This window comes from Melanotaenia boesemani, chromosome 7 (genome assembly GCF_017639745.1).
Source record: "Melanotaenia boesemani isolate fMelBoe1 chromosome 7, fMelBoe1.pri, whole genome shotgun sequence".
NCBI classification, from domain to species: domain Eukaryota; kingdom Metazoa; phylum Chordata; class Actinopteri; order Atheriniformes; family Melanotaeniidae; genus Melanotaenia; species Melanotaenia boesemani.
The window spans coordinates 648691-673596 of NC_055688.1; the positions used below are offsets into that span (position 1 = coordinate 648691).

The following is a 24906-nucleotide window of genomic DNA, read 5'->3' on the forward strand; positions in this document are numbered from 1 at the left end:
AATCATAAAGCACTAAAGAAACTATACAGCATTGAATAGGTAAAATGTCCAAGTGGTCAAGAATACTTAGGGAGACAGGGAGGAAAAATAAAACATACAACCACAACATCAAAAGAGAAGGTAAATAACAAATTAAATAAATAATAGGTAAGTAATAAAAGAGGAAACTGTTGTAACATTATACAGATGAAATCTAAATCCAAATTAACATAACCTACTCCCTGTAGCCATAATGTAAACAGTGAGGCCATATGCTCAACAGGAGTCCACCCATGTATATCAGTCAAAACTCCCCATTATGAATGGATTATGCAGTTCAGGATAACATACAGTCATACCTCCGTCATTCACTGAACTTCTGATCGTAGAACTTTTTAGCTTCTTCGGGCGAGTCAAGTGTAAAGACATCTCCTCCATAGGACACACGCAGCCGGGCTGGGTACAGCTGTTGAAACCGGACATTTTTCTGGTACAGCGCTCGTTTGACGTCGTTAAATGCAGCCCGTTTTTTGGCGAGCGCCGTGCTCAGATCTTGATAAATCCTCACCGAAGCTCCTTTGTACATAAGCTCGTGGCTCCTGGCCCAGCGCAGAACAGCCTCTTTCTGCTGGAATTTCGAAAAGCAGACCAGGAACGCGCGAGGGGTTTTCCTCTGGTTAGATTTTGTATTCGGGGTTCTGTGAGCCCTCTCAAGCTCAGGCGGCGCGGTGAACACGTCGGGACCCATCATCTGCATCAGAGAGTCTCCTATGAACTTCAGCGGATCCCTACCCTCCTCGCTTCCCTCTGGAATATTCAGTATGCGGAGATTGGCTCGGCGTGAACGGTTCTCCAGGTCATCAAGGCGATCTAGCAGAAGCTTATTCTGATTTTTGAGCTCAGTTATTGTAGACTCCGCCACCGTCAAGCGTTCGAAGTTATCCCCGGCTGTGGACTCCACAGAGGTAAGGCGCCTTTGGAACGAATTCACCGTGGTTTGCAAGGTGTCCAGTGAGGCTTGTAATGGCTTAATGGATTCTTGGATTAAGGAGGAGACGTCCTCCTTTAATGAAGCTCTCTGTTTTGTCAATTCCGCAGTCAATTGATCCAAAGTTATGGACGCTGTTAAGGTGCTTTGTCCCGATAGAGATTCTGGAGGATTGTTGCTAGCTGCGAACGATGCTAGCTTGCTGCAAGCTGACGTGGCGGCGCGAGTAGCTGGGGTTTGCATGCCGTGGGCCTGTTTAGCACTCTTGGAGTTGCTCATACTTGTTGGAGAAAACTGAAAAAAAAAAAAAAAAAACTTGGCTTTCGCAAAAGAGACGATTACGTTGAGTTCCTATGGGTTGGATGGGGTCAAATTTGAGTTTGAGTCGAAGAAAAACGGGAGCCCTCTCACATGCGTCCTCGCTCTACATTGCCGCCGGAAGTTCTCCTCAGATTCCATTTTTGACTTTTCATTTGAGGCAGGGCGCGAGCCAGAAGTTATGAAGACCGCGAAAAAAAGAGAAAGTGTAGCGACAGAACGGAGAGCTTCATTTTGTTTAAAGAAAATAAAAGGGTTACCCTCAGAGCCGAGGACATGACAATGGAAAAGATTTCTTATATTCCAGGTATGTACCTGTTTTCATCTCGATCTGCTGCTACTACTTTAAATTATGTGGATTAGAGATTAGCTTCTTCACCCCAACCAAGCTAGCTACACACGTCAAAGTTGTAAGCTATCAATTTTTTCATTTTTGTTGCTGTTGTTTGTTGTTTTTCTAATACTTTATATACCAGAGATCAGATGGGGACTTGAATTGTTTTGACCTTATCATGAGGGGCCACTTCGAGCTTCATGGAAACGGCACTCCAGTGGAAAGACCAGCTGCTGCGCCTCCTGTAAATGTTCCACAGCGTTTTTAATTTCATCGTCCCCAAAGCGCCACAGGCAGCACATTAAGCCAATCTCCACGAGCTACCACCACCAAAACATTTCAAAGGGATCAAACAAAAGATTTGTAAGCTTTACACATCACACCACGGTCTCCATAATAACTAGTCATCCTCTGAATGGGATGGGACCCACAAGGGTGGGTGATCCTGCCGCTGTTGATCCTTCGTGCTGTGTAAGCCTGTCGGCTTTAAGTTGATGTTGTGCATGTTTGTTATTAAATTTATGTATGTGTTCTTATTTTGTGTTGGGACCATCATCACCAAAGTGAAAGATGCGTTCGGCCAAGATGAGGCGGGTATTTTGACAGCCTGGGAAATGAAACAGCTGGCTCTGAAGGAACTAGGGGCTGGATCACATACTGTTAGAAGAATTGCTGTATTTTGTATTCATATCAGTATTATTTGATATTAATACTGGGTAAAATTTGAGAGAGGAACCTAAGATCTTTACACAGTTTTTCAGTCTGTATTACAGTCACATAGCGTACATCTGCTGCGCTAAGAGAAAATAAAGGGAACACATTATCATTACCATGTAAGTCAGTCTGTCCCACTTCTAGGACGTCAGTCTGTCCAGTTAGCAAGCAACACACACCGTGATTGAGTTTCAGCTGCTGTTGGACAAATGGAATAGACAACAGGTGGAAATGAGAAGCAGTTAGCAAGACAAAGAACAGTCCTGCAAGGGACTCTAGACCAGGGCGGTCCAGGATTTCCCTGCTGCAACACACCTGAGATGCATCACACTGAGTTAGCAGACGTATGCAGAGCTGCTAATTACTCATTAATACGAGTGAGGTGTGTAAGTGAGTGTGTGACAACATTCCTTCACTCAACAACACCCATTGGATTATTTTTTTGATAAACTGTCCAGCCCTGGTGTCAGCAGCTCCTGCATGACGAAGGTTTGATGCTATGGGTGGGCCTGCCTGCTCCCCAGACTTCAATCCAATACAGCACTTCTGGGACACCATGTTTCACTCCATCCACCGCTGTCATGTCACACCACGTACGTCCAGGATCCAGGACTGGGAGAAGATCCCTCATAGAAGATCAGTCTTCTCATATGAAGCACGCCCAGATGTTGCAGAGAGTCTTGCACACAATGCTGAACCTCATTCTGAATTCCCACAGATGTTGGCTCAGCCTGTCTGACCTTTCCACTTTGTTTGGAGAATAATTCTGAATCCGGACCTTCAGGGCTTCATGATTCTGATTCAATAATTCTCCTATTATTTTATAAAGATTTTCAACTGGAATATCTCATTCATCAAGATCTAAGATGTGTTTTTAAGTGTTTCCTTTATTTTCTAGCTGTGTGTATTCATAACCTGGTAGAAAATTCACCGATATTCAGTGTTTTAGTTTGTGCTGTGCTAATGGTTCCACATAAATTTCTGATATGATTTTTCTAGCTGGATTTTGGAAATGAGAGAGGTCCATCGGGTTGTTGGGATTAGTAAAGTGACATTACAAGACATCTTTTTATTTTACATGTAGAACATTTTACTCTTAGTTTGCCAGTGTTTACATGGCTGTAGTAGAACGTCCTGGTGATGTGAGTCATGGATGGAGTACCTGCAGCTGTTAATAGCCACGTTACTCTGGAGAAAACCATGTGTCACTGAGTGATGGTGACTCAGTCACACACACACACACACATATATATATATGTGTGTGTGTGTGTGTGTGTATATATTTATATACAGAAGGCGGCAGTAACCACCAACTTGTTTCACCACCTGAAATGTCATCTTCAGCAACATGAAGAACGTCTCAAGCTCCACGTGGCTCACATCTCCACCGACACGGAAGAAATCACCAGACAAACTGGCCGCAAACAAATGACTTTGGTTTCTTCGTTTAAATCTATCCCATACGACAGAAAAAGTCAAAATGGAGAGAGATAGCAGCTGCAGTAACAGGTACATGGCTAAAGACATGGCCCCAGTCAGCGTTGTGGAAAAAGCTGGAATCCGAGGCCTCATCAAAACACCCAAAGTATGATTTGCCTGGTCGCACATTCTTTGCAGAAAAAGCGCTTCCAGAATTTGTACATTTCAGTGCGAGAAAAGATGGCAGAATAACTCAAAAACGTGACCACTTCTCTACACTACGGATCTGTGGATCAGCAGAACATGTGAGCCTTACCTCAGCTTAACTATACGTTACATCGACAGCTGGAAAGTTTTTTCCCTGATGATCATACAGCAGAGTTAATTTCACAAGGACTGCAAGACGCTCTCAGTTCATGGAACTTATCAGAAACTCATCAAGTCTGTGTAACAACAGACAGAGACTAACATATTCAAAAGCTATGCGTCTGAACGGGAGGAGAAGACTACAGTGTTTTGGCCATCGATTGCACCTTGATATTGGTGAGTGTTTGTATAGGTTTTCCTCCCTCTAATTGAGATATTATTTATATTTTTTATAACAGTGGTTAATATAACTCAGATACTATTTTATATTTCAGCACAATTAAAATTAAAAACTTTGAAACGGTTTTCCGTATTTTTTTATGTATTTAAACAGCTTGAGTACTTTCAATAAGTTTTTAATGCAATTAAAAATATGGAGCATCTTTTCACATCCAGTTAAAACGAGCCATTCTTACGTTGAAAACAGCTTGTCATTCATTGTTGTGGTGTTATTGACAATATAAATTCTGTAAGCATATGAGTCAACGGTCAGATCTGTGGAGAATAAATTACTTAAACAGTTCTCACTAGTAGGCTGAATGAATAATTATTTCTATTTAATATTTTAAATCGGTTTCCCCACCCCTTGCAGGAGAGGAAGCATGAAGACCCCCGCACTGATCGAGCAGCTGCTGTTTGTAAGAAGATTGTGAGCAGCTGGAGGACAGACCTGAACACCAGCTGATCAGAGTCGGCTACCAGGTGGGATCCCGTCAGAAATGGCTGAAGCAGGAACGAGCCACTTTCTCTGGTTTTGTCTTCAGACAAGAAAACACGTCCTCCTTGGTTCTGACCTGGCAAAACCTTGAAGTTTTAGAGTCAGTGCAAAAGCTCTAAAACCTCTTCACTGACGCTGTCTGGTGAGGACGATGTTACAGTGTCCACAGCCAAGCCTGTGCTTCATCTTTCAACTCCAGCACCCTGGCAGGTCGGGAGGACCCAGTCCATCGAAGTCTCCATCCTGGATTATTTAAGAGAAAAGTTTGCTGACCCCGACCACTGATTGCCCTGCTAGCTCCATGGCTTCGTTTGTGGATCCACGGTTTAAAACCATGTACATCAATGCAGAGAAGATGGAGGAGATCAAGTCAAGAGCCAATATTGGAGATGGAGGCGCAGGCTGTGTGACCAGGGCACAGCACGGTCAGCTGCTTCACAGTCTCATGAAACACCAGCAGTGTCTGAACCAGAGCCACCAAAAAAGAAAACTCTTGGAAGTTTCTTTAAAACGGCAGCAAAGCCCTCTTCCTCAGCTACACCGTCACTCAAAGAGACATGAAAGCAGACTTGTCCATGACACTGATCTGATCCCCTTGCTGTGGTGGGAGGACCATGAGGAAATGTTCCAAACCTGAAAAAATATCTGTGCCTGCCACTAGTTCCCCATCAGAGAGGGTATTTAGTACCAGCGGGAATGTGGTCACAGGTCACAGGCATCACTCTGCTTGTGTTTTAGCACAAAACCTCTACACACATATTTGTGTTATTACAAACAAGCTATAGACAAACCATGCCACCCACTTATCTGTCCTTTAAAGTTTGATTTTTGTTTTGCATTCACATATTGGACTTCCATTTAATCTATTATTTTGTATTCTGTTTTTTGGGGGGGTTTATTACAAACTTGAACAAGCTGAAAAAGTGCACCTTGTTTTTGAAACATGCTAGTCAAGAATTCTTGCTGATGCATTTTACTTTTGTTTTTTTAACTTATGGACTTCTGCCTCTGTGCCAGTTTAATTAAGATAAATTGAGTGCAGATCCCTGGTTTAAAAAATAAAGTTTGTTTGTGTATATATATATTTATATATATAATTCCATTCTGACAGCCTCGTCTTTGTTTTGAAGCAGACATACTACAAACGGAAGTGAATTGCCTCCTAGGTTATAGCAGTTTCCAGCGATCTGGTTTATGCAGGTTTGCTGTTAAATGTGTTGCTGCTTGTAAAATTATGAGGGCGTCTTCGCTGGAAGCTTCCATCACATACTGTCTTTAGAGGATTCAGCACTCATGAGCCGTTTGCTGCACAACTGCTGGTATTTGAGAAGTGTTGTACTGCAGTGGTAACACAGTTCAAGTGTGTGTAGATGTATATATAATGTATTTGTCCCTTGCTTATGGGCTATGGGACCATGTTAGAGTGGATGCATGGTACAGAGTTCTACTTGAGCATCGGTACAACAAAGAGAGAAGGCCATACATCCAATCTACATGAACAAAAGTTAAGTCTCCAGAAACAAACACCACCCTCTGTTCCTCTTTCAAGACTGAAACACTTTTAGCTTCTAGCCTTCAGCAGGAAGGTTTGTGTTGGCGTTTTGATTTAAGGGTGTTTTTGTTAACTACATAAAATCATAAACTATCTTAAAATTAACGCCAAATTAGGTGCTAAACACTACTTTGTCATTCTACACCAGGGGTGACCAGATCCGGTTGAGGTCCACAAACCTGCAGGTTTTTCAATGTTTCTCTGCTCCAACACACCTGACCTCAAACAAATGAGTCATTGTCCAGAACTTTATAGGCTGCTGGATCCATTTTAATCCAAGTCAGAGATGTGTTGAAGCAGGGGAAACATGGAAAAAATCCTGCGGACTGAAGCCCTCGAGGACAGACTTTGACGCCCAAGTTCTGGACTATTTCAGAGACTATTTTCATTTGGACAAGTTCAGTTTTTAATCTTTCCTTGTGAATATTTCTTTTACAGAATCATACAGTGGAGAGGATCTGGCCTGAAATAAACACCAGGGTCAATTATCCCATTAACACTGCTCTTGTTCAATTGATTGACCAAGACAGACTGAACAGGATGACAACTTAACGAGGTTCTGCCCGTCCAGTCTGACCTGAAGTTAAGCAGCACTGGAGACCAGAGAACGGTGCAGGAACGCCATCGAGCCCCAGGTGAGGAAAATGTTAACACAAGCCTGCTCAGGCAGCCAGAAGGCTGGACTACGAAGCTGGACTTCAGGGTTACCCGGGTTTTCTGTACTAGACACTGGTTCACTTTTTACCAAGTAAACCGCCCAGTGACTTATGCTAAGCTCTGGAGCAGGTTATGTTCTGGATAAGTTAAAAAGGACCACCTCTCTGACCAATCAGAGCTTTTGGAAAATGACCACCCATTCTGTCTACTTTGGTGTGCAGATCTTAAAAGTAGTGCTTAGGAGAGACAGAGTTATTAGGGATAGATGCATCCTTTAAATGAAGGAAATAGTCTTTCAATAAACCCTTTGAAGTATGTTTTTCTTCTTGACTGATACCAAGTATGTTTTAGACTGAACCTAAAATGAAATATCTAAGGAAGGAACTGAGGAAGCTCTGCCCGAACATCTGGGCTGTGCTTGAAGTAATCAGAGAACTGTCCATTTATATGTCCGATATATTAATATTATATAATCTGCCGAGTTTACGTATTATGTGGATATGTCCTGCCAGGCTGTTGCTATGGCAACAGTGTTGCTTTTGGCCTGGATTATGTGTTTAAAATTCTTCACATTTTTAAAGAATAATTATCTGCTCCTCCATGGTAAAGTAGCTGCTCTGCAGGGTTTGTCCATGTTTGTGATTGGTCAAACTCCGAACCTTTTATGTGAGCACGCACTGATCTCAATGGGAAAACCCTGGGTTGGATTACTGAGTCTGTAACCCTGGGTTGGATTACTTAGTCTGTAACCCTGGGTTGGATTACTGAGTCGGTAACCCTGGGTTGGATTACTGAGTCTGTAACCCTGGGTTGGATTACTGAGTCTGTAACCCTGGGTTGGATTACTGAGTCTGTAACCCTGGGTTGGATTACTGAGTCTGTGACCCTGGGTTGGATTACTGAGTCTGTAACCCTGGGTTGGATTACTGAGTCTGTAACCCTGGGTTGGATTACTGAGTCTGTAACCCTGGGTTGGATTACTGAGTAGGTAACCCTGGGTTGGATTACTTAGTCTGTAACCCTGGGTTGGATTACTGAGTCGGTAACCCTGGGTTGGATTACTTAGTCGGTAACCCTGGGTTGGATTACTGAGTCTGTAACCCTGGGTTGGATTACTGAGTCTGTAACCCTGGGTTGGATTACTGAGTCTGTAACCCTGCGGTTGGATTACTGTAGTCCGGTAACCCTGGGTTGGATTACTGAGTCTGTAACCCTGGGTTGGATTACTGAGTCTGTAACCCTGGGTTGGATTACTGAGTCTGTAACCCTGGGTTGGATTACTTAGTCTGTAAACCCTGGGTTGGATTTACTGAGTCTGTAACCCTGGGTTGGATTACTTAGTCTGTAACCCTGGGTTGGATTACTAGAGTCCTGTAACCCTGGGTTGGAGTACTGAGTCTGTCTACCCTGGGTTGGATTACTGAGGTCCTGTAACCCTGGGTTGGGATTACTGAGTCTGTAACCAGCTTCGTAGTCCGCCTATCCAGATCACCAGCGTCAACCCAGGTGACAGAGAGGTAAGCCAGTGGTAGGTTACTCTGGCTTTTGTAGTACAGGTCTCTGGATTCATATTTAACCTGTACTGGGACCTCAGAGCGCAGCAACACACCTTAGCCTTAAACTGCTGTTTAGTAACATGAACACAAACATGTTAAACAAAATGTATTTTTACCTCCTTCGTTTTCTTCTCAGAGGAAAAAAAACTGTACAAAAAAAAAATAAACCATGATAATTCACATCACTGATTATTCTCATTTCACGTATTTGTTATAGTTTTTGTCTTTTTTTGGTCAAAACTGCAATGCCTAGTCAACTCAGAAGCAAAGTACTTCATTATAACAGACCTGACATGCTGCAGTATTTTATGAGTCAAAGTTGATCTGATGTTAGGTTCAGGGTACATTCTAGTAAAATTTCACATCCCCACATACTTGGTTAACCTGTGCTGGTTGAATTGATGCCGTAAAGATTACTTCCTGTTCATTTTTTCGCGTTCAGGTACTGAATTAAACTATTAGACCGATAATGGTGAAAATGAAGAGATAAGTTGGTAATCTTATTTATCTTCTCTCTTCTCCTTTTTCATTTATTTTATTTATTTCAGGCAAAGGTCCCCAAAGAACCTTCTCGCTGAAGCTGCTGCAGATTTCTACAGATAAAAGTGGGAGTTTTGCTGACTGGAGTCGGTGTTTTGGTAAGCGACTCCTTCCTGTCAGAGTCGGGCTAGAAACGTGGACGTAGCAGCTTTGTTTGACTCTGTAGGAACGAGTGTGTGATGGAGCCGTAAACATGGGAGGGTGTGTGAGATGGCTCCTAGGCAGGTGAGAGTTTCAGGTGGGATTTACCAGCGTTTTGTTTTAATTGTTACAAGTTGATTTTGTCCTATACTCTAAAATGATCTTAAAGTTTTCACCTCGTGTTTCTGAGCAGTTTAGTTTTCGTCTTCAGAATAAACCGGTTTTATTTCTGTCTTTAATCTTTGTTCATGTATAATACACATTTTTGCCATTGTTGGTAATTAGAGAACAACACATAACTGTATGCTGACTAGACCTTTACACTTGTAATAAACACAGGTCTGTTTAATATTTAGCTTTCTGTGGTTTACATTAAGGTTCAAAAATCTAAATGAATAGAACGTTAACAACTTGCTCCTTTACTAGGCAACATGAAAAGTATAAAAGCCTCTATTCAGGTTATCTGGGACTCATTGGACCAAGCCTAATGTCTTTTTTTGATAAGAAGTAAACCAAATACTGACATCCAGGTACAGAAAAGGTTAGAATAGGATAAACGATAGATACTTGAGATGGGTAGATAAAGCCTTGTGGAAGTTTTGAGACCTATTCCCTATTGTTAAAATAAAAACAAATAAGATTTGAAGCTACAAATCCTCACAGAAAGACCATACCAGGGACATCTAGTGGTCGACTAGAGCACCAGCACAACACGTCTACACGGTTTCACACAATGCGTCCGTTTGAAGCCGTCACGTCTTCATTCTGGACGTCTTGTCCAAATGTTAGCTTTAAATTTTAATTCACTATATAAAACATGTAAACGTGTTGTCCTGTCACGTCAGTATAATTTGGCTACTTGAATCCTGATTTAGATTGAACATGGTCAGCATTTTATGACCTTAATATTACTGGTGAGCTAAACCACCACATTAGAAATAATTTAAATATGATGGATGTTGTGTTTTTCCAGCGTTTAGGAGAGTCTGTCTGTTGGCAACTTATGAAAAAACTACTGAGCAGATTTCCCATGATTATTTTGCTGAGAATGGGTCTTGGTCTAACTAAGACTCCATTAAATGTTGGTATTGATCCGGATGACCATCTGGATCCAGGAAGATAGGACAATTTTCAGTATGTGCATATAAGTTCACAGTAAATGGGCAAAAAATCCAGGTTTTACAAGATATTAAAGATAGATCTGGATTCGTTGGGCCCTCCCTCCTGGTCGGACGCCTGTTGGCAGCAGCTCCAGTTCTGAGGGTGCTTTTACTGTTATTTAGTATTTATTCAGTATTTATTTTATCTTTCCTTTGGCTTTTCGCTGTGTTTATTATTTATTGCAACGGAACAGCAATGGTTTTTGTATGCTCCAAGTTCTTCTTTTTACTTTTATTGCTGCTCTCGTTACTCCTCGTAACCGAGAGCAACGCTCACAGTGGCAGGCCCATTGTTTACTCTCGCGACCAGCTGTTAGCGCTGAGTAAACCTGTACTGTCGCCAGGGGTCAGGCACAATATCCCGAAGGAGCTACGGAGGAGAAGCCGGGGATGCAGAGCCGGAGTGAGGGTGAAGGCAAGGAAGGGGAGATACAAGCCTGCTGTTCCTGCCATCATAATGGGGAATGTGCGCTCTCTGGCGAACAAGATGGACGAGCTGGCGGCGCTGATTAAAACACAGAGGGAGTATCGTGGGTGCAGTTTACTGAGTTTTACGGAGTCGTGGCTGCACTCACATATTCCGGACCACAGCGTTGCTATACCCGGCTTTGTGACCGTGCGGGGGGACAGAGATGTGACAGACAGCGGTAAGAAGAAGGGAGGAGGGATTGTGCTTTATGTGAATGAACGTTGGTGCAATCCCGGACACGTCCGTGTCAAGGAACGTCTCTGCAACCCAAACGTGGAACTGCTGGCTGTTGGGTTACGGCCGTATTACTTGCCAAGAGAGTTTACATCAGCCATTGTGTTAACTGCTTACATTCCCCCATCAGCTGATGCGGAGGCCGCCGCTGACGTCATCAGCTCCGTCGTCTCCCGGTTGCAGACGCAGCAACCAATGCCTTCATGGTAATCACAGGGGACTTTATCATGCTAGCATGCGACAGAACACTGACTTCACTCAGTATGTGGACTGCTCCGACTCGGGACAATAAAACTCTGGACCTACTGTATGCAAACGCACAGGGAGCATACAGTGCAACCGCCCTTTCCTTTCTCCCCTCGGCAGGTCAGATCACACCTTGTGTTCTGGCTTCTGCATTCACCAAAGTATGTGCCTATTGTCCGGCTGCAGCCTGTGCCCACAAGGAGAGTGAGGAGGTGGACACAGGAGGCTGAGGAGGCCCTTGCAGGACTGCTTTGACTGCACAGACTGGGATGCACTCCGCCTGCCTCATGGGGAGGACTCAACAATATGACGGACAGCATCACGGAATACATCAAATTCTGTGAGGACCACTGTCATGTCCTCCAGGACTGTTAGATGCTGTCCCAACAACAAGCCGTGGATCACTAGCGACCTGAAGACCCTACTCGCAAGAAGAAGAGAGCCTTCCAGGTCTGGAGACAGGGAGGAGCTGAGGAGGGTGCAGCACCAACTGAGGGACAAGTTGAGGGAGTGTAAGGACTCTTACAAGAGGAATCTGGAGGCCAAACTCCAGAAGAACAACATGAGGGAGGTGTGGTCTGGAATGAAGGAGATCACAGGATGTGGGGGGGAGAGGCAGACTGACTGATGGTAATAGGGAGAGAGCTAACGAGTCTTAACACACTTTTTCAACAGGTTTTAGCTCTCAGACATCCCCCTGTCTCCTCTGCCCCTACCCCAGCCATCCCACAACCTCCCCCCTCTTCCAACTGCTCCACTGCTCTCCCCTCCCCCCCCTACAGTGAGCCCACTGGATCCGACTGGACTTCAACCCATAACACCTCCCCCCGCCCCAACCCCTTCCCCTGGCTTGACTGTAACAGCCTGGCAGGTGAGGAGACAGCTGGAGAGACTGAACAGACACAAGGCTGCTGGCCCGGACGGTATCAGCCCCAGGATACTGAGGACCTGCTGCCAGCCCAGCTGTCTGTAGTTCTCCAGTCCACCTCTTCAATCTGAGAGCCTCAGCCTGGAGAAGGTACCGACAACTTTTGGAAGACCTCCTGCCTGGTTCCTGGTCCTAAAGAAGTCCATCTCCATCTGGCCTCAGTGATACCGTCCAGTTGCCTTACATCACATGTGATGAAGGCTGCTGGAGAGGCTGGTGTTGGCCCACCTGAGGCCGCTGGTGAAACCTTCTCTCGACCCTCTGCAGTTTGCCTACCGCGCCACGTGTGGGGGTGGAGTGATGCTGTCATCTATCTGCGTGCAGCGAGCTCACTCGCCACCTGGATGGTAGTGGAGGCATTGTGAGAGTCACATTCTTTGACTTCTCCGGTGCCTTCAACACCATCCTCAGCCTTCTTTACTGAGTGGGAAGCTGCGGCTGATGGGTGTCGGCGGGGTCCTCTGCTCTCCTGGATCGCTGATTACCTGACAGACAGGCCGCAGTTTGTCCTGCTGGGACGGTGTCCTGTCTGATGTGGTGATGAGTGATGTAGGAGCCCTGCAGGGCACTGTGCTCTCTCTCCATTCCTGTTCACCTTATACACCACAGACTTTCAGTACAACTCAGAGTCATTGTCACCTTCAGAAATATTCTGACGACTCTGCAGTTGTTGGGTGTATAAGTGGTGGACGGGAGGAGGAGTACAGGGGGGCTGGTGGACTGATTTGTGGAGTGGGCCGGTAAGAATCACCTGCTGCTTAATGTGGACAAGACCAAAGAGATGGTGTTAGACTTCAGGAAGAAGGGATCAGCTCCACAGCCCCTCTGCATCCTGGGTAGTGATGTGGACACGGTTGAGGAATATAAATACCTGGGAGTGACTATCGATAACAGACTGAGTTGGAAGACCAACAGCACAGCTGTGTACAAGAAGGCCTGCAGCAGACTCTACTTCCTGAGGAAGCTGCGGTCGTTCAACGTGTGCAGCAAGATGCTGGAAATCTTTTATCAGTCTGTGGTGGCAGGTGCCCTGTTTTTCATCTGTGGTCTGCTGGGGGGGCAGCATTGCAGCCAGTGACACCAACAGACTGAACAAACTGATCAGGAAGGCTGGCTCTGTCATTGGCTGCAGACAGGACACTTTAGAAGCAGTGGTGGAGAGGAGGACACTGAACAAACTGTTATCTATCTTGGATAACCCGGACCACCCTCTCCACCCTGTGCTGGACAGACAGCGGAGCTCCTTTTCCAAAAGGCTCAGACAGCTTCGCTGTCTCAAGGACCGCTTCAGGAAATCTTTCCTGCCACACGCAATAAGACTGTTTAACTCATCATCATCTGTGTCAGAGATAACAACATGAGTGACCTGGTTGTAACTGGTGAATTTTTGCACTGACTGGATCAACCATTGCACAGCTAAAATCCTCATCTTGTGTCACTGAAAAACAACTGTCACTACTAATCATTGCACTATATTATTTGCTGGCTATTCTCACTTCTTACTGTGTATAGCTAAATTCCTCCTTGTATAAGTCTTGTAGATATTGAAAATTTTTATACTGTTTTTTATTTTTTTGCTACCTTAGAAGCACAACTGCTAAATGACTGTACCGCTGCAGACGCCTAAATTTCCCAGCTTGGGATGAATAAGTACTTCTTTCTTTCTTTCTTTCTTTCTTTCTATCTATCTATCTATCTCAGCAAAATTCTGGATGCTACCATCTAGAAGAGGAAAAAATAGGGGATCTATGGATTTTTCATCACTGTGACAGAACGAATGAAGAATATTAAACATGCAAATAAACCAAAAAATAGCAAAACACTGTGGATTCATTATCAGTGTATGTAGGAATCTAATAGTGTGTACATATGAAACGAATGGTAGGACTAGAACATAGGGTGGAAATAACATGGGAGGAAATGAGCTTCTTTGCGGAGGACCTGCACTTTACGAGCGTTTTTTTTTGTTTTATACTGTCTCATTCATACTTTTTATGCAACTCTATCACACACACATGACAAACAGCCTATGTGAGTGAGGAAGAAGAGGATGGCGAGGAGACAGTGTGCTAGGATCCAGAGGTGAAAGTAGATCTCTACCCATCACGCCTTTATGGAATCATGTTTCCAATGACTTTACCCACAACTCAACGTGCTGTCGTTCGTCTAAAATGTTTAAAACGTTTTCTGGTCTCAATTCAAAAGAAATTTACTAAGTAGCCTCAGGCAATGAAAACACAAATTTGGCTATCATCCAATTGTTGCGGTTTGTCACGTGACAAAGAGACAGAAATAGTAACTGAACGGTACCATTTGATGAGATCTTTATGTTTGAACTCTGAACGTCTTCTACCTGTAAATCCTTGTGAATTTAATTAGTTCTAAATCCTTAGAATCACGTTGCTACGGTAACCGATGTTTGACAGCTGCCTCAGGAGGGAGGAAACTGGCAGACACCCGGGGTTTCTGTCAATGAAGAGGTTCGCTTCAAAGAGTCGGTTACCACGGTAACAGACTCGGCGCAAGACTTAGCTCGCTTTCTGAAATTAAAAACAAGTAAGTTTCCCCCAAGTTAGGTTTAACATCCTCGGAGTTTTAACATAACCCGCTTTCAGGAACAGACACCAGAAGTTTTAATTATTAGCCGAACTCTCCCGCCTGAGATTTATGCTCTTTTTTAAGTTCGGTAAATGTTAACGTTGTTGTCTTCTATGTGCAAGCAACTTCTGGAACTGACAAACACTGATGAATGTTATCTTACCCTTTTTATTTATTTTAAGAGCTATTTATTAATGTTTTTTTCTTTTGTAGTTACTGTAGCAGCGGTGTTAGTACTTTGTATAAGTTAACGCAGTAACAGAAACACCACTTCCGGCTCGCACCCTGCCTCAAACGAAAAATCAAAAATGGAATCTGAGCGCTCGTTATCCGTTTTTTCCATTTTCGTTTTGTGCACAAAATCAGAAAACGGATGACGGTCCCTTGTCTGATTTCTCGTTTTGAATTAGGAAACAAAAAATGAAAAAAGTAGTGGTTTTTCAATGTTTTCATTTTTTGCTTTAAATGAAAAACGAACTGCCGGAACGGACACCGACCCTCCCCCACCACGTCCTCGGTTTGGCTTGAATTTTAGCCTGGGTTGTATCTCAGACCTCGGAGGGAAACGCTGGCCAGGTTTAGAAAGATGGACTCTACAACTCTGATTGGTCTGTTTCCTCGGCTGACATGAGGTCCAATCAGTGGTTTGCTGCCCACCAGAGGTGTTCAACCTTCAGGTAATATCTTTAACCCCTCAACACCAAGCGTCGTTAATTTATGACAATTAATGTTCTTATCATTTATTTTTATTTATAGATTCATTTATTGTCATATTTGTTATTCATTTACTTAATATTGAATTCTATTATATTCTATTCCACTCTTGTTGTCATTTTTCCTTTTTAATTTAAAGGCATAACAAGCAGCACTGACACCTAGTGTTTCAAATCAGAACTGCAGTCGACAGAGAAAAACATGGACAGCGTTCGTCCTCCTTCCTCTCGGAGAGTTTCTGTAGGTTGGTGGTTTGTGAGCGGACGGTTCTTTTATAAAGTCTATGAAGGACGGAGAACATAGCGCCAGCTACATGATGACGAGCGAAGATGATTCACACAGGAAGTTGCTATGCTTTGCAATGCTAGCGCTACTTTCACGCGCTAATTTACGTTAGCATAAAATAGTGTAAACAAAAGCTACATTAATCAACAAATACCACGCAGCGGCTGTTTTCCCTCAGTCTCACTTAATAAATGAATTTGATAATAATTTCATAAGTTTATAAGGACAAACAGTATTCGCTCGGTCCAAAACATCATTACGTTTGTTGTTGTAAACTAACAGGCCACCAGTTTACTCCACTAATACGTCCATACAGTCACAAACATCCATTTAATGAGCACCGAGAAATAAATTAGACTAAAATCTTTGTAAATCAAGATGAACTTTTCGGTTAATTTAAGCCAAACTCCGGTGTTTACCTGTCGGGAGAAACTTTGCCAGCTCAGACTTCTCCACCTTTTAAGAGATTCTCCAGCATTGATCCTCGTTTTATTCCATTGTGGTCGTTTGCTTTTTTAGCAGGATGCCGAGGCTTTTTAGGTTTTTCTGAAACTATTTCTGGTCTGCTTCTTTTACCAGCTTCCATACCTGCAGGCTGCTGCTCTTTAACCGACATAAAATACCAAACGCTGCCTTGTTGCCCGATATGATTGGTTAAGGAACCAGGAAGTTGGAAAGAGCAACATGCTGAAGTTATTCCAGCACAGAACTCTTACTTTGAAAGGAGAAGAGTTTGACCAAACATTGTTAATGTAGAGAGACAGATGCTACTTATTTAACCTTTAACTGTATTTATTTTGGTTTCGTACAGGTGTAAAGAAATTTGGGCATTAAGGGGTTAAAACAACGGTGGCAAAAGCAAAGTTCCAGCAGTACAAATCTCAGAGCTGTAGAAGAGAAAGCTGCGTTTTATGGAGAAAACTTGATTAAATTCCAGTTAAAAGGATTTTACACTGAAACGTATATTTTCTGATCACCAGGACAACTCCCACCAGCGTTTCCATGGAGACAGACGCCAGTTCCTACGCCCACAACCAGCTTCTCCACCCAGATCAGGATAAACTGGTAGTAAGATGTGCCTACAGATGAATGTCTTTGCATTACCGCGTTCCTCCCTACTAAAAATCCCACACTGATTTTAAGTCAGCTCTATTCTTCCAACAGTGACCTGGCGACCCCTGCAACGCTCCCGGGGGTCTGGGCCCCCGTCTGGGAAAGGCTGAAGGACAGTATGTTTTAATGTAAGCATGACCTAATGACGCCAAAGGGGAGGGACCAGGAAGCCTCCTGCTGGGTGAAAGAGCATGTTCCTGCGGGGAGGAGTGTGGTGGTGGAACCTACCAGAGCAGAGAAGGCCCAGACGTTCCTGCTGAACAGAAACTCCAGGTTGTGTCTCCGGAGGTAGGCCAGCCCTCCGATCACAGCCAGCAGGAAGCCCAGCAGCAGGGGTCCGGCATAGTTCGGCGGGCGGATGACCCGGATCTGAAACACAGCACTGCCGTCACCCAGCTGTTCTGGGAGCATTAGTCCTGGTGGGAGAAGGTCCAACACTGACCTGGACGCCCGTGCAGTCCGCCACCCATCTGGCCAGCTGCTCGGAGGAAAAGCCTCGGACCTGAAGCTCGTAGGTGTCGGATCGGCGGGGTTTCCCTTTGGGCGGGAAGTGGAGGAAGGTCGGAGCAGAGTTCATATTTAGCTGCAGACAAACATGGAGTAAAAATGTTGGTGTGTGTGTGGCCAAGGGCACCTTATTAAACTGGATCATCTCTAAAACCTACAACCTGCTTTCTGGACTCGTCTGTATGATTAAGACTGGTCAGGATGTCAGATCTGAGTGAAACTGGACTGGTTTCAGCTCCCACTGGGAAGACTGGATGTGAGTCATCTCTGGTGTTATTTTCTCTTCCTGTCCATTCTGTGGACCGTCTCTGTGGATCATGAAGGCAGCAAGTCGTTCTGTACAGACACTCAGATGTCCTGAGAAGACCTTTAACCCCGTCGTCTCACACCAGAGTTCTCAAACGGTGGGGCAACTGTGTAACTGATGACCTAACCAGCAACCTTCAGGACCAAATCTCCAACCCTCCACTCCATGTTCCACTTGGGTTCTGGTTAAACTGGTGTAAACATGGGCCGGAGACTCCAGAACAGAACCAGGACTGGAATGGTGTTTCTCTAAGAGCACCAACACAGACTAAAGAGCCGTCATTCAGGGCGGGAATCTGGCTCATCTGACCAGAGGGAGAAACACGGCACGAGCTCCGGCTGCTGGTCATCACTACGGTGGAAAAGCCTGGCTTCAGTCACGGCTCTACGATCCTCGACAAACATTTACACACACATCAAGTTTAACCTTGTTTTAAGAGAGACAAGAAAACATGGATTAAAACTAGAAATCAGATTCACTTTGGAAAAAAGAGCCCATATCATCCTGGCCTCTGTTCCAGCCACAGAACGGAGTCCATCTGTTCTTTCTTTGTCTGCTTTTTAAGCAGGGTTACCTGACCCGGTCCAGGTCCCACCTGTAGCACATGCTGTGTTCTCCGTTTGGAACATCACCTGCTTTCCTGATGGGAAAGCTAAAAGCTAACAAGCCTAAAACAACTGACAGCTGTGGGAGTTTAAAGGCTGTAACAGACTGATACAGGGTCTGAGGTCCGCGGTGTTGGACTGGACGGAGGACAGTTTTCTCTGTTACACGGACGGAGGCCTTTCTGAGGCTGTCAGTGTGTCCCAAACCGCGCACTTCTATACTTCCAACACTACATTTAAGTGCTTAGTTCACTGACACAGAAACTTCAGTAAAAACACTGAAAGTACCCGGATGCTGCCCTAAACTCGGCCAAAAATCTAGTGCGAAACGCTGGACACTACACGCACTAAACGGACGCCATCTTGCTGACGTAGCGGAAGGGGAGGGACTTTCAACCAGTTTTTCAGAGCTGGCAGCCACCGACTCAGCGGTACCGATGCAGGCGGAGGCTGTTTTCTACTGTTGTAAGTATGAAGTTATTTGATCATAATTCTAATATAAACTGCAGCATACTTCTTATCTCTTCTATCCCTGATGACAGTTATGGATCTGATCATTTGTTGGAGGCTGCAGTAGAGTTAGCAACGTAAATGTTAACAGTTTTATAGCCAATTTCGTGGATGTTGATGGGCTATAAGTGTTAAAAATGATTAATGCTATAGGTTCCGTATGTTTATTCATGATGGTTGAACCTCCAGATGAAGCACTGCGGGGTCTCTGGCGTAAACGAAATGGTCCTTGATCTGAAAACTGATTAGAAAACACCGCTGGTTAGAGAACTGGCCCGTTTCCATGGTAACGCTGACTAAGCCGTAGCTGATTGTACATCACTTTAAATAAGCGTCTGCAAAGTACCCATAAAGTACATAATAATGTTTGCTTTTATATAACCTGTCATTCTGTGTTCACCGTAGGCCACTGTGGCATCAAACCACCGAGCCAGCAGTGGCACTGAGGCATTTACCACCTGCGGGCCAGGACGCTGCTGTGGAGAAGAGGAGGTGGCAAGAGAGAAATGTTTTAATAAAAAGTTTAAATGTTTTCTGCATCCCTGTTTTAGCGTCTTCATTACTGCGTTTCATATTTTAAATGATGATTTCTAGTAGAATCGGTTTCCTGTTGCAGACGTGAACGAATCAGTGTAAACACCAATAAAACACATGTATAATGTAAAGTACTTTAATTCAGTTAAGATATCTTTGCTTATTTAAAAGCTGTTTTATTAGTGTTTTAAATTGCACTTTGTACTAACAGGTATGGGGGAGACACGCAAAGACACATGAACGTGTGCTGATGGTTTCTATTGTTATCTACTCAGATAGATTAATACAGTGGAGGCCACGGTTCTTTGTTTTACTAATGAGGCCTTTTAAAAGGCATTTAATAGCATGCAAACACGTATGTTAACGTGATTTTGGAAGAAAAAAAAGTATATTAACAGAGCGGCGCTGCTAAGCTGGTACGTCACTACCGGTAAGTTCAAAACGTTAGAGCTCAATGTGGATGGACTTACCCACGATAGTGTCACTACAGAAGGTAGAGCTTAGTGCGCACTACACAATACCTACACACTACCTACACACTACACACTACCTTCCAGTGGACTCATGTAAGAGCTCGGTTTGAGACACACTCCGTGTCTCCCTACTCCCTACATAGTGCCCTACATAGGGGTCCTGCCATTTTGTCAGAGTGTCCGAATGTCCAGAGAGAAAAAAGTAGGGCACTCAAAATTACCCACAATGCATCTTCAAAAGTAGTGAGCATCGATGGTGGGTCAATATAGACCACAATGCATTGCGGGCAGAAGCTCAACATGGCGCACGGAGGCGAAAAAATTGAGCTACGCGAAATTACCTATAAGCCAACAAACAAAGAATAAAATACAACATAAGGAAGAAAAATAAAAATATTTACACACAACTTTGGATTGGATTTGGAATGACATCTTGACGCGGGCTGTGGTTGCCGTGGTGACGGCGGTAGTCACGTGGTTTGCGGCGAGGAAAAAATAGGCAGCTTCCTGTCCAAATCGCCAAGAGAATAGGCGCATTCCGACAGAGAAGTTCTAAGAACGCAGTTCTAATAACTGTCCTAGTTCTAGGAACTACCTTCTCCAGGGGAACTGTTTCATGTTGCATTCGCACATGAGTTGGGGGCGGTAGCGGGACCGATGTGACGCATACGTCTGCGACAGTGACGTGTGACTTTAGCGCCACATAACAACAAAACAAAACCCGCTAAAAACAAAACAACAAGGCAAGCTAACATGGAGAAGGAAGAGATCGTCGTGTTCATGCTCTGCTTGATGGAGATGTTACTGATGGACGATACAACCAGGCGTCTCACGTCGAGGCTGGAAGGCTCCTGAGAGTCAGAAGATGAAGAATCCAGCGGCAGGAGATCCGCCGCAGACAAAGGAGACGACGTGTAAGTTTAACTTATTAAACATGCGCCGATTGTATACGTGTCTTATGAGTAAATATTTCAGACGGCGGGTTTATTGTAACTCGTGTTCTGTTTCAGACGTTGCTGCAGCTCATTGAACCTCCTCACCGTCTGGCTGATCCGGAGCAAAGCTGATAACTAGCGGGAAAAGGTTGTTCTCAATTTTACCGATAAGCAGTGGATAGAGAATTCCTGTATGTCCAGGGAGACGTTTCAATACATCTGTGGCCGCCTGAAGCTGCACTGGAGAGGATGGACACAACCACCTGCTGCAGATACTGAAGGAGATGGAGAACAGCCTGGATGCTTTACCTCCTGCCTTCCAGCTAATCACTACACACCTCTTCATAATAAGCATCATGTTCTGGAAGTTCCACAGACAGAACATACATGTATACATGATGTACACATTTAAAGAGAAAATGTTCCATAGAAATGTATCATTTCATTTTTTTTTTTTTATTTTTTTTATTTTTGTGTGTGTGTGTGTGTGTGTGTGTTATGTTTAAAATAAAGATCTCATCATCTGCTTTAAGCTTTGTGTGTTTTATGGAATCATCAGTAGAAAGGTGAAGGAGTAATCCGTCACTGAAGGGTTGGTTGTGACTGAGTTATGGTTTAGAATTATGAGGACATAGTCACACAGATTTAGCGTATATGAAGGTAAAAATATAAAAAGGTGGTGAAATGTTTACAGGTGTGTATTTGTGTCAGATCTTGGTTAAACATGATAAACTTCGTTCTGTGATATGGAGCATATTATAAAGTTGATAAACTAATGTAATTTACACCCAGGATAAGACTTAAAACGTAGCGACCAAAGATGGATTATTTAATATTTCATAGCTGTGATAAGTTAATAACTACTCAATATTTTTATTAGCTAATATTTTATAGATGTGGCCAAAGCACATCTAACAGACACAAACTGAAAACTTCAGACTCTTTACAAAGTCATTTATTTTTTTATAGTGAATACAGCAGAGCAAAAATAACTATGTACATGTGTGTATAAGCTGCATATCACACTGGCTTTTCCTGCCGCACGCAGGAGTCATTTGCTGCGGCGTTGCCCGAGTAAACATGTCGGTGGTACAAACTGTCCAATTTACTGTTTGTTCGGTTCGTCCCGCTCCGGTTGTCGTGGTTCTTAATTTATTTGTAGTCTTGTGTGAGTTTTCTACGTGCGCTGCTTCGCGTTATCCCGCGTTCTCTGACTGAGAGCTGATCGTCAGGAATATTTTTATATCAAAACCTCTCTGAAAATCCTCTGTGGTGTAGACGGTCAGAAGAGCTTCGACCTCCTCGTCGGTCCATTTATCGCTTGCTTGTTGTTGTTTTTGTCCGTATGTGCAACCGTGTTTTTTAAATGTGGCGGGGACACAAAATGCGGAAATCTGGCAAGGGGCGGAGCTACCAGTCACCAAACACCTACGTCATGAGGGTTCCTATAGAACCCCGTTCAGACCCTGCCTGGAGCAGGAACTAAAATGGTTCTAGGAACTGAGGGCTTTGGTCCCTAGTTCCTGTATGTCGGAATGCACGAAAAAACGGCCTGGTTCCTGAAAAAGTTATAGGAACTGCAAAAGGTTCCTACAGTCGGAAAGAGCCTATTGAGTCGCTTTGTAGTGCAGCCCTATGTAGTGAAGGAGGGGTTGGGGAGTAGGGGGGACTTTCGGACACAGCCTGAGTCTACATCTCACCATCTGGAAGACGTCTGATCCTTCATCAAAATCCACAGATGCAAAGAAGACTTTGTTGGTGAAGGCAGAGGAGTAGCGCCATGAATTAGCCAGCACCTGGAACTCCTCAGCAGCTTGTCTGAAAAGAAAAGATCCGTTAAACGGCGTGAAGAGGAGCAGAAATGCAAGCGCGTGCCTGCGGCCGCCTACCTGCACACCCCGCACTGCCTCTGTGGCTGCAGCGCCGTGAACATGATGAACACCGAGTAGTTTCTGGGAGGAGCCTTGACGAAGCGACGGAACTTGTCTCCGTTCATCCTGATGACGGACCGCTTGGAGGCCCACTCCATCATCTGGGTCACCTTCTCTGACAGCAGAGTCTGTTCGGGACACACACACCAAAACCTCTGCTAGTTCCTCCCGAACCAACCAAGAACCCGTCCAACCCTCCTTCCCTGGGCTTGGTCTCTTCTCCGAGTTCACAAGTTTAACTGACTGAACTTTACAGCCAAAGCGGAGACTCTGGACCACTTCCAAGCTGAGCTCAGACTAGTTTTCTTTCTTCTCCCTCTTCTGAAATACACCACAACATACACAAGCTAACATGTTACATGTCATGCTCCGGTTAGCTTAGCTTGCTCACAGCGCCGCCGCGGATTCAAGCGGCTGCCAACTTTCAAAAAGTCGCCAAAACTTCCCGCAGAATGGCGGAACTTTGCGACGCTGAGACTTCAGACTGCGTTACCTCTTTCTTCTTCTGCGCATCACCGGGCTCGTGGTGGAAAAGCACCAGAAACAGCAGCGGAAAGAGAAGTTTGCCAAACATTCTGCCAAACTATCCACAGCGCTACGGGGGACGTGTGCACGCGAGCAACTTCTGTCAGCTTCTCATTGGTCAACACCGTCTTCCGTGTTTACACAAACGGCGCACGCGCTGTAGGAACATAAGGTGTGTCCCAATTCAAGGCCTTTCTTTCTTTCTTTCTTTCTTTCTTTCTTTCTTTCTTTCTTTTTCTTTCTTTTTTTCTTTCTTTTCTTTCTTTCTTTCTTTCTTTCTTTTTTTCTTTCTTTCTTTCTTTCTTTTTTCTTTCTTTCTTTCTTTCTTTCTTTTTTTCTTTCTTTCTTTCTTTCTTTCTTTTTTTCTTTCTTTCTTTCTTTCTTTCTTTCTTTCTTTCTTTCTTTTTTCTTTCTTGCTTTCTTTCTTTCTTTCTTTCCTTTCTTTCTTTCTTTCTTTTTTCTTTCTTTCTTTCTTTCTTCTTTTTCTTTCTTTCTTTCTTTCTTTCTTTCTTTCTTTCTTTCTTTCTTTCTTTCTTTTTCTTTCTTGCTTTCTTTTTTTCTTTCTTTCTTTCTTTCTTTCTTTTTTTCTTTCTTTCTTTCTTTCTTTCTTTTTTTCTTTCTTTCTTTCTTTCTTTCTTTTTTTCTTTCTTTCAGCAAGCGCTGTTATGTCAGGGCCTGTAATAACAGATACAATGAAAAATATCCTATAGCACAGAAAAATCAAACAGATAATCTTTTGTATGTATGTATATATGTATATATATATATATATATATATATATATGTATATATATATATATATATATATAATGTATGTGTGTATGTATGTATGTATGTATGTGTGTATGTATATATATATATATATATATATATATATATATATATATATATATATATATATATATATATCTTTATATTATAACGGTACATATTTTTGCTTTTCTTAGACTTGTAAATAATTTCTATTGCACTTTCTTGCTGTGATGCATGTTCACCTTATTTTGCCTCTCTGTACTTTATTCTATAACAAGAGCTGCTGTAACAAGTGAATTTCTCCACTGTGAGATAATAAAGTCTAATCTAATCTAATCTAATCTAATTTTGTGATGTTTAGCAGAACGCATACCGATGGAGTTCTTTCAGACACGAGTTTTAAACACTGAAAATCACTTTTTAGTTCGTTTTTAAAGCCAGCAGCAGAGGGCAAGCTATGAGGGTAAAAATGTGCCAAAATGAACAAACTTGTAGATTTGATGTGAAAACTTGTAGAATACAATGTGAGAAGTTGTGCATCAAAAATCTGAACTTGTATGTCAAAATTTTCTGCTGTAAAGAAAACTCACACACATGTGAACTGAATTTGAAGTTACAGAGAAAAAATAGTCCATCTGACAAATTATCTTCCATAGTTTACTTGTAATTAAATTTTTTTCAAGTGTTCATTTTGCTTTACAGCTTCAACTTAGCGATTACAACTTCCTGAATCTGCTGCTGCAAGTCACACATGTGCTCTCGCGAGTCACAGCGTGATAAAACTGTGGCCTGACTTT

The 24906-nt window shown here is 43.5% G+C and overlaps 1 protein-coding gene across 1 annotated transcript in view; it reads right to left on the reverse strand.

The window, feature by feature from the left end:
* The window catches only part of LOC121643693 (magnesium transporter protein 1-like), a 77195-nt gene extending 53711 nt beyond the window's left edge, over positions 1-23484 (reverse strand). The window contains exons 1-5 of the mRNA XM_041991251.1: positions 23325-23484; positions 22790-22959; positions 22601-22718; positions 17472-17612; positions 17258-17398 (exon numbers count right to left, since the gene is read on the reverse strand). Coding sequence (XP_041847185.1) covers positions 17258-17398; positions 17472-17612; positions 22601-22718; positions 22790-22959; positions 23325-23405 — 651 coding nt within the window. The 5' untranslated portion in view covers positions 23406-23484. The remainder of the gene's footprint in view (positions 1-17257; positions 17399-17471; positions 17613-22600; positions 22719-22789; positions 22960-23324) is intronic.
* Between the last annotated feature and the right edge of the window lie 1422 nt (positions 23485-24906).